Below are 9,987 nucleotides of genomic sequence, written 5' to 3'. Positions count from 1 at the left end.
AAATTCTAAAAATAATGCTTTTGCCTTCGGGCTCATGCAACAAACTGAGTTGGACTGTTGGTTCCTTTACATGTCTTGCTAGTTGCCTCTATCTGTAAAACCATTAAAACGGAATACGTGAGTAAAAAAAAACTTAGTAAGTGACCTCTTGACATATAACATAAGGTATAACTAAAACTAGCGTTCCATTGCTAAGGATCGATATGGTTATATCTTGGCACCCTTGTGCCCTAAACATAGGTCATTCACAAAGACTTCTAAGGCCTAAGCTGATCTCAACATATTTGATGCTTAGTAAAAGCAGTTGGCCTCTTTCTTGTCTACCAACTATTGTGTCTATTGTACATGTCGGCTAGACTGTTAGGTTAACTAGCTATAATACTCTAGTCGCATGAGAAAACTAATTATAGTCATTTCCTTACCACATTTGCAGGGTTGGATTCACACCGAGCCAACCCGAGCTGAGCTCAAGCTCAGCTTGGTTTGTATATAGTAGAGCTCAAGTTCGAGTTTAAGCTCGTCAAGCCGTAGAAGTTAAGCTCAAACTCGACTCAAATTCGGTTTGACTTGTTTCGACCTTGAGCTTTTAACTAGCTTGTTATTAAAACGACATTGTTTTAATACATATTGGTCAAAATGACGTCGTTTTGTATCAAAATTATTAATTCGTAAATTTGACGAGTAGTTCGAGCTCAAAAATGTTGGCCCGAGCTCGAGCGAGCTTGTATAGGGTTGACTCGTTTTGGGTTTGTTCAAACCGAGCTAGAGCTTGAGCTCAAACAGGTTCGGTTGGATTCAGCCCTGCACATGTGCATAGCTACGAGACCAAGAACTAAAAAACATCCTTAGATGACCTTTACCATAGGCACGTCTGTGATAAATCCTACTGACCACATGAAAAACTAAATATAAAGCCATTCTCTTACCATGCACCACTAAACTACACCATGTGACTAAGGTACCTTGACACCAAATGCATAATGTATCTCATGTGTATCTATTTTTTGTATAGCTCTATTGCTTTCACATAACACACCATAACTAGTGGTTATCTGAGTGTATACTATTATTCTAAGGTTTCTTTATTTTCGACTTGAATCCAATTTGAATGAAGTCTGTATTGTCTTCCACATAGCCAAACACCTTTACTTGAGCTAGCTATCTCTTTCCTAACTTTTTCTAAATCTTTCTAACTTGAATCCCATTATGCACTTAGCTTAGGGATAAAATGATAATTTTGTCCAATTTGAACAAGCGCTAGGTGCCTTTTACCTTTGCCCCTAATTTATAATTACTATTACAAACAAATGCTCATCCTACCTTGAATGTTCGCTCGTATTGAAACCCTATAACAAATATCTCATATTCAAAAACATGCGTAGTAGTCTCACAAGGTATCTCCTCAAAGCTTGCCATATCGTGTCCTTGGGAAATGGAATTTATGGCCCAAAACTTGACCAATTCTTGCTGGAATTTCCCAGCCGAGAACTTAACACCTAATACTCAAATTATTCTTGGTTTACACCTTGCAAATCTTTCCTAAAAACTCCTAACATGCGACACATGCAAAACTCCATGCAAACAACACCTCAGCTACCTTTATACTCATGCTATTCCTATGTATACAACACCAAATCTCCAAAAATTAATTTCCTTTCCGTATATTGAACCAAATCTAAGGAATTTTAGCTTGTAAAGCTCCATTACAACAGACCAAAATACCCACCACACTCAACACATATTAAGATTTGTTCAATAAACATTCAAAATTTCAAGACTTCCTAATCTTTGAGCAAGCTGGAAACTCTCCAAGAATCCAACGACAAAAACCATCAAAACAGCCAAGAATTTACACAACAATTCACCACATACATCAAGGATGTTAAGCCAATGATTACAAAATTCCAAAAATAAAATATTCCAACCAAGAGTCCATAATTTTTATTTTCTTTAGTTCATAATTTTTAACTGTATCATATCTTAATGTACTCCTAAGAACTTTTTTAAATGCATGTTGAACAAAATTTTGCTTAAACCATTCAAATATGGGAGAAGGACTATTTCCCACCCAACTTTTGATGCATTCTCAAATTGGCATCCACGGCAGATGAAAATCCAGTTTTCCCACCCGTGACCAAACTGCCGTCCAAATTTTCAGTTAGGGACAGGGGCAAAATCGTCATTTGCTATTTAAAACATTAAAATTTTTAAATTTTACCGTTTCCCCCCTCCAGGTTTTAAAAACTAATAACTAACCCATCCTCAAAGTTTGAAAAGTTTAGATTGCACCCTTGGGGTTTGCTTCCTTCTCCGGCCACCATCGACGGCCGACGCATTCGACCGATCTCCCATCTTCGACTACAAAGGACGACGAAGGACGACGCTTCGACGACGACTACAAACGACGACGCTTCGACGAGGGACGCTTCGACGACGACGACGCTTCGTCTGTTCTTCCAGATCTCCGTCTCCGTCTCTTCGTTTGTTCTTCCAGATCGACGCCCCCCATCTCCGTCTCCGTCTGTTCTTCCAGATCTCCCATCTCCGTCTGTTCTTCCAGATCGACGCCCCCCATCTCCGTCTCTTCGTCGCATCGTGCGACGAAGGGATCTCCGTCTCTTCGTCGCACCGTGCGATGAGGAGAGGAAGATCTCTTCGTCGCACCACCGCCGTCGCACCAGGAGAAGGAGGAGGCCGGTGACGACGCCGGAGAAGACGTCCGGAGTTGAAGTTGGAGAATGGGGGTGAAATGCTAGTTTTGAAAGTTATGGGGGGCGGCTGTATTTTGAAAAATATGGAAACCCTAGGTTTGGGGTGAAAATGTTAGTTTTTAAAGTTGAGGGGTATTTTGTCATCTGCCGTGGGGTGAAAATGTTAGTTTCTAAAACCTAAGGGGGGTGAATGGTAAAACTCTCACATTAATTTTGAGAAATTAAATTGAGGGGCATTTTTGTCATTTCATCTAACAAGGGTAAAATAGATATTTTACCCTTATGCAAACAGAAATCATCCATTTTAACAGCTCACGGGTGGGAAAACTGGATTTTCATCTGCCGTGGGTGCCAATTTGAGAATGCATCAAAAGTTGGGTGGGAAATAGTCCTTCTCCCATTCAAATATACTATCATTACCTAATAAAAAAGGTTAATCTCTCATGTATATTGTATACACAATTTTGATAATTGATTGTTACATTATTTGTAATTCAAAATTATTCAATAACATGATGATACATTATTTATGTACCTAGTTATATATTCAAAACTATGTGCATATAGTTTTATTAGAAATTGTAATCCAACCATCTTAATAATAAGCTTTGTTACCATTTTTCACCAGCTAAGCCATGTGCAAACTGACAAAGTAATTTGCATGGGCCTCCATTCTCTGGACTATAAATTCAAAGTGTGAGTGTGTGGTGAGTATGAGATGTAGGCAAAGTAATCTCTTATTTCTTATCTTATTTCTCCACCATACAACGAAAAATCATTATACAAACAAACAAAACTTGTGTTTCTTTTTTGGTTTGAAGAGAATGGCGACTGTGGCAGCTGCTGCAACTTTCTTGAACTATGGGGCACAATCCATTAATATCCAACCCACAAAAACACCTAAATTGTGGAATATGAGACGAGTTGGAACAGTTAAATGCAATAATAATTTTGGAATAGGAGATTTCATTGGGGGTGATTTGATCAAACCTGATATTGGGCGTTGGCTTTCAGATGTGGAGGAGCACAAAGCTCTTGCTATTTATACTCCACACGAAGGAGGATATGAGGGCCGTTACCTAAATCGCCTTACTTACCAGGGCTACTACTTCCTCGACCTTTCTGCTCGTGGCCTCGGTGATCCTGAGACAACTCTAACTAAGATTCACCCTGTTTGTCCAGTAAGTTATTGACTTACTCTTCAGGCATTTGTATTGATTATAAGAATAATATGTAAGCATAAATATATATTCTCTAATCTAGGCCCATGTGGGAAAACAACCAATAGCAAGGTGGTACTTCCCACCTGAAGTTGATTACAGGCTTGCTGCATTGCCCCCAAATGCCAAAGGACTTGTGTTGTGGGTACTTGAAGCCAAGGTAACATCACCTCAAGTATTTGATTCATCTCCTTTCTGCATAGTGATTCAAATTAAAAAACAGTTATAATTTCAACAATGTTATGAATGAAACAGACATTTTAATTAAAAGTACCTTAATGATACTAAGCATACCTTGCACAGGTTCTGTCAAAGTCGGAATTGCAGTTTCTAGCTTTGCTTCCAACACTCCGTCCAAAAGTGAAGGTCATTGCAGAGTGTGGGAATTGGTAAGCTGTCTGACTTATCTTTAACGCCAAAGAAATTAGTTGATGTTAGTCAGTAACTTTGATGCAATGCACAGGAGAAAGTTCATGTGGAAACCACTTAAAGAAATTGCTGGGCTGACTACTGAAGAGCCAGTGTAAGCACTCCATCCAAAACAACCTGTAGATTCTCAAAGGTCTGCAGTCTGTCCTGCTATGAGGATACAAAATTTTCACATGTAAATTGTCAAGTGTTACACAGCAAATTTTATAAAGGACAAAATGATTTTTTTTTTTTCTGCTTTTTCTCCTTCTCTTGACTAGCTAGCTGCACACATTTTAAACCTTGTAACCATGGGGACTATACATTTGACAATTGACACCAAATTAAGATATATATAAAGATGGGTCGCCACCAAATTGACCTGTTTTCCTGGAAAAAAGGGTAATTTAAGTGGTAAGTAATCTGAGAAGGTTAAAAATGCTACATACTATAATATACCATAATGACAGAAGCAAGCATGCAATAAAATTTATAAGGTGGGAAAACACTATAATAAATAATATACGACAAATTCAAATGTGAAGAATGGCATATATGGCTAAAACAGAATATATTCTATAATATATCAACTGAAGTTCAATTAACCTAATTTCCGATTTTTTGACACATAGACCCTACCCCAAGCTTGACAATATTGATCTCCAGACTTCGGGTAGCACTGCATCAAACCTAACTAAAAAAGTTATTGTCATGGGGCCAACCTTGTGACAGTTATCACCATTAACTAGCCTCAATCAGGCTTAATTTTCTAAACCTTAAAACGTTAAAAAAAAGCCCAACAAAATAAAAATATTTAAAAAAGAGTAGAGAGGGAACTACAATTTTCTCTTCCCACGTCTCCTAGAGTCCAAATCTACCTAGCCTTGATGATGAATGCATTGGTACTGGTGTTGATAGACCTATAGACTCCGGAATATCAAGATTGACTCTCATGGATTGGCCTGCCATTGCAAGATTAATGTCAAGCTCATTAAATTGCTGAACTTCAAGTTTTACTTTGTCAGTCTGCTCAGAGGAACACACGAGCAACTGTGAGTACCAAGAAATAAAATAATTCTGACAATAAGACCGAAGATATAAAAATCCTCACCAATTCAACATGATGAATAGATGAATATGCATCAGCAAGTCTCTTTTGCAGATCATCTAATTTCTTACTTCTATATTCATCATTCTCCATTTGATTCCCTCTCTCACCAACCTGTTGACAAAAGCTACAGGCAGAATCAGCGAATGAAGTGCATGAGATAAGCATACCAATCAAGTTGATTCTAAAATAACCAATATCAACAGAAAAATGAAATATAATGAAACTGCCACTTTTCCTCTCTGACAATGTGAAACAATATTTTTTACACATTTCAAGGCAGTTTCGTTACTGAATGGAGACTGACAGTATTGGAAAAACAATTAGATTATGTGCATCTATAATAGGTATCAATGATGATATATCAACATGTCATTAGGTTTTGCTTTTTCTTAATTCAAAATTACTCAATCACATGGTAACATATTATCATTGGTACCCTTAATAAGTGTGCATAGGATCACTCTTGAAAAAAAAAATTGATGTCTGAACCAATAAATCATTTTCATCATCTGCAGAAGTAACAAGAGTCTGAGAAAATTGAGTGAAAGTTGGTCTGAAAATATTGCAAACAAAATGTCACAACCTACTAACTACAGGAAAATATACGTGCGAGGATGATGCAGCATCACCAATGCAGAAATAGGAGACAGCTGCATAAGCATGGCATAGACCTTGCATCGACTTGCTCTCTGTTGGCTGCACATTCAACACAATAAATTACAAACACATAAAAACTCTTTTTTAACCAAAATGAAAACTGATATACACAGGCATATAACTTGTACTCATTTGGAACTAGATAAAAGATATAAACACTAGAAATACCGGTGTACTTCTTACTAGCATATTGTCGCCCGGAAGATTATTAAAATACTGAAATTGCAAAATCAATGGTAATACAGAATATTATCTGAATCTAAACTAAAAGTCAAAACTTAAACAACACCTTTGATCCTTCAACATTATGAAAAGCTGCTTCGCTATAGCAGCCTACCGAATGAGCATACTGTCCCCAGGGCATCTCAATGATGCTCTCACAAGACTGTGGACTGGTTGGAAACCTAATGAACCAATTCTTCAGTTGCATCAGTGCCTGCAAAAACAGATAGAGTACTTTGTTTCTTCACTTTTGAATTGCAAACAAGCACAAATTATATGCTAAAAGATGAGAAAGAGAAACCAAAAAACAACATGACAGGCAAAAGTCAAACTTCAACCAAAGGCAAGAAAAGCCAAACTGAATCCAATATTTTCAAAGCCTGTTGTCTAGTTGTTACAGACCTGAAGCACAACCACAACCCACTCAATCAACTCAGCTCCGCAGTCTATTCTCCCACAACAGAAGCACTCCTTGACAGCAACAACAACTCAAGGATATAGAATGGAAATAGAATTGTAAATGTACTGCAGAAATATTTTAACTTAAATGATGGAATAAACTGCTTGTATTGAGTAATGTTCTGAAATGAAATATAACTGGTTCGGAGACTATTACTTTCAATATTTTACAAGATCAATAAGCAACTAAAAATGGCAAAGTAACCAACATACAACAACAAAATAACATGAACAGCTAAGTTCTTCAGCTTTCAGGAGGCTGGGTCTCTCCCATTTTCCTTTTTCTTTTCAAATCTTCCCTGCCTCCTTTCTCCTCCTTTGCAAGTCTATAACAAGCTCATTTCCCACATAGCTGTTTAGCCATTCTTCAGTTCTACCTACATCCATGGTCCCCTGCTTTTGCTGCAAAGCTGCAGTATCATCCTTGGGTGCACGCTGATCTGCTGCTCTATTCACATTCTGCTGCATGTCTCCAACTCTATTTCCAGCCTGCTGCTTGACATCTGTCCCTGTTAATTTGCAGCCAGCTGTTGCCACTTTTGTGCCCATTTTTCCTTTCTTTCGAAAGTAGACTCTGGCTCTAGCATTGCCCCGCCCATCCAAAGGCACTTTATCCTCAAAGTGTAATTGTGGGATGAGCCTTCTGACATTCTTATATAGTTCCCAAGAACTCTCAAACTCAAGAAGCTGTTTCCATTAAATGAGTTAGTTGGATTTGAATTCGAACAGAAAGATTTAGCTCTTTTTTAAACCAAGTCAATCTCGAGTTAAGAGATGTTCAGTTTGATTTAACTCAAGTTTGGCTTAAATTGGTGGTTCGATTCAGCTCGATGTTATGCTTATATTTTGTTGCTGATTAGATTATTTTTCTCTTCTGCTGGGTGTGATAATCTGTGAAAGAGCCATGGAGCATCTTCTTCACCCTTTGGTAATGCTGGAATGGGTAGTCTATCTTCCAACAAACCCTAGTTTTACACCATCACAACTCACAAGGTCAGGCACAAATGGTTGCTGGGTACCCGAACCAGTTTCAGGTGCAAGCCCGGGCTCAAGTTGCTTCAAAAATTCATGCTCACACGCAAGCACAAGTCGAAGCAGCTCAGGAGTTCCATGCTCAGTTACAAGCTTAAGGCATTTCTATTAACCAACTCCTGAATTTTGGTATTGGGAATTTGAGTTCATCTTCACCATCAAATTTAGACCTGACCGTTAGTGTTATTAGATCATATTCGTGTTGTATCAATACGGGTTTTGTGTTAGAGATTTTCAACTCTAATCCAATTTGAATTAGAATTGTATCGAAATTTTTTAATCTGAACCCCAACTTTTTAATATTTGAATTATTCAATTCGACCCAAATTATCCGAAATTATCCTAGCCTATTATTAATAAAACATGAAATCTTACATTTTGTCTTATTGACAGATAGTCTAAAATTTTTACATATTAAGACTTTTAAAATATGTAAATAATTTGACTAATCAAATCAAATTTTTACTACTTAATAATAAAATAAAGTAATTAAATAAAAATAAAAAAATAATATGAGTAATTATAATTATATGCAACCTATAAATATTTTTAATTTTTACTGTAAATATATAATATAGAATTATAATATGAGTAAGAGCTTTAAAATACATCTAAAATCTAACTAATTAAATCAAATTTTTACTATTTAATAATAAAATAAAATATTTAAATAAAAATAAATAATAATATGAGTAATTATAATTATATAAAGATATAAGTATATACAATCTATACAAATTTCAATTGTTATTAATATTGTTTTTCCACATTTCTATAACTTATTTCTAAGGAATTTTATTAAAGTAATATTTTTTCAAAACATTCGAATCAATTCAGATTATGTCGGGTTACTTTTATGTGAACCTTAACCCTTCCCGATTTAATTTTGAGTCGTGTTTGATTGATCTGAAATAAATTTCATGTTAAAAAACTCAACCCTAACCCAATATTTTTCAGTTCATGTCAGGTTAACAAATCATATTGAAAATTATTCGCTCTAATCCAACCTGAGCTATATATTCTACTCATAAATTTGAATCATGAATTCGAACTATTTATTCGAGCTAAAAATTCAAACTAAATTAAAGTTAAACTGAATCAAATAATTTATTATTTGAATCAAACTCAAGCCATCATTAATTTTAGCTCGATAAATTTGAATCAAATCATTTTTTATTGAAGTCAAACTTAAGGTAAGAAATGTTCTCTGCTCGATTTATATCTATCTCTACCAAATACAAAGGAATCCATAATTATATGAGTATCAAATTGATTTTGTGTCATACTTTATTAATTTTTGCTTCATTTATTTGGACAAATTATTAGTTTTCATCTAAACTTCAATGAAATGATAGTTTTCTTATACTTTTAGGTTTGAAAATTTCTTCCTTTTTTTTTTTTACTATTCATCAAAGTCAAACGTTACTTTTAACCATTAAAAAGTATTTTCATCACTTGGTATAATTTGTAATAAGGCTAATATTATTGTGACCTGAAGTTCCACATTGCTCCCATTCTGTCTACTGAACTTGTATATAAGCAGGGGTCAGAAGCCCTTAACTCAATAGACGCTTTTTAGGAACAAAATCGTGAGGGTCTGAAGCCCAAAGCGAACAATATCTATTAGATTGTTTATAACACGTTATCAGCACGATAGCGATGAGGGGTGTGTTGTGACCTGAAGTCTACTATCGCTCCCATTCTATCTACGCCCAAAGCGGACAATATCTGTTGGGTTGTTTATAACAAATATCACCTTTTTAATAATATAAAAGGTTACATTTTTACTTTAATTATTGTATTATTTTATTTTTATATTTCATTTCTTGGCTACTAAAAAATAACCAATGGGTAGCCTATTCCAAATCATAATATTTCCCTTCCGTAAACTTTAACCAACATATGAGAAGTTAATCTCACCAAACTCTCGATCAATTCAAATAACAGATAAGTTTTAATATCATGATGCGAAAACACAGATCCAATCGTGGAGAAAAATCTAATATAAAACAAAAAACGAAGGGTGGAGATTGATCTTGGAAGTGGAAGAAGACGAAGTAGTAGGGGGAGATTCGATAGGATCTTTGCCACCATTTTTGACTTGATCGAGTGGAATCTACATTGACTCTTTCTCTCTCTCTCTCTCTTGCTCTGTTTGTTTTCGAAA

At 35.7% G+C, this 9,987-nt stretch overlaps 1 protein-coding gene across 1 annotated transcript; it reads left to right on the top strand.

The window, feature by feature from the left end:
- The first annotated feature begins 3,446 nt into the window (after positions 1 to 3,446).
- Positions 3,447 to 4,593, top strand: LOC123218556 (NAD(P)H-quinone oxidoreductase subunit N, chloroplastic). Its single transcript, XM_044640039.1, has 4 exons — positions 3,447 to 3,892; positions 3,975 to 4,091; positions 4,235 to 4,320; positions 4,395 to 4,593. The coding sequence occupies exons 1-4, from the start codon at positions 3,536 to 3,538 to the stop codon at positions 4,456 to 4,458; spliced, it is 624 nt and encodes a 207-aa protein (XP_044495974.1). The 5' UTR covers positions 3,447 to 3,535; the 3' UTR covers positions 4,459 to 4,593.
- The last annotated feature ends 5,394 nt before the right edge of the window (positions 4,594 to 9,987 follow it).

The sequence above is a fragment of the Mangifera indica genome, chromosome 6 (assembly GCF_011075055.1).
Source record: "Mangifera indica cultivar Alphonso chromosome 6, CATAS_Mindica_2.1, whole genome shotgun sequence".
Classification (NCBI taxonomy): Eukaryota; Viridiplantae; Streptophyta; class Magnoliopsida; order Sapindales; family Anacardiaceae; genus Mangifera; species Mangifera indica.
The sequence above is the reverse complement of the archived record's forward strand: the minus strand, read 5'-3'. Positions and strand labels throughout refer to the sequence as shown.

Excerpts from the sequence above, each read along its gene's own strand:
- LOC123218556 (XM_044640039.1), top strand. The coding sequence starts at position 3,536 with ATGGCGACTGTGGCAGCTGCTGCAACTTTCTTGAACTATGGGGCACAA. Across the intron at positions 4,092-4,234 it reads TGTGGGTACTTGAAGCCAAG|GTTCTGTCAAAGTCGGAATT; the intron begins GTAACATCACCT and ends TACCTTGCACAG. Across the intron at positions 4,321-4,394 it reads ATTGCAGAGTGTGGGAATTG|GAGAAAGTTCATGTGGAAAC; the intron begins GTAAGCTGTCTG and ends TGCAATGCACAG.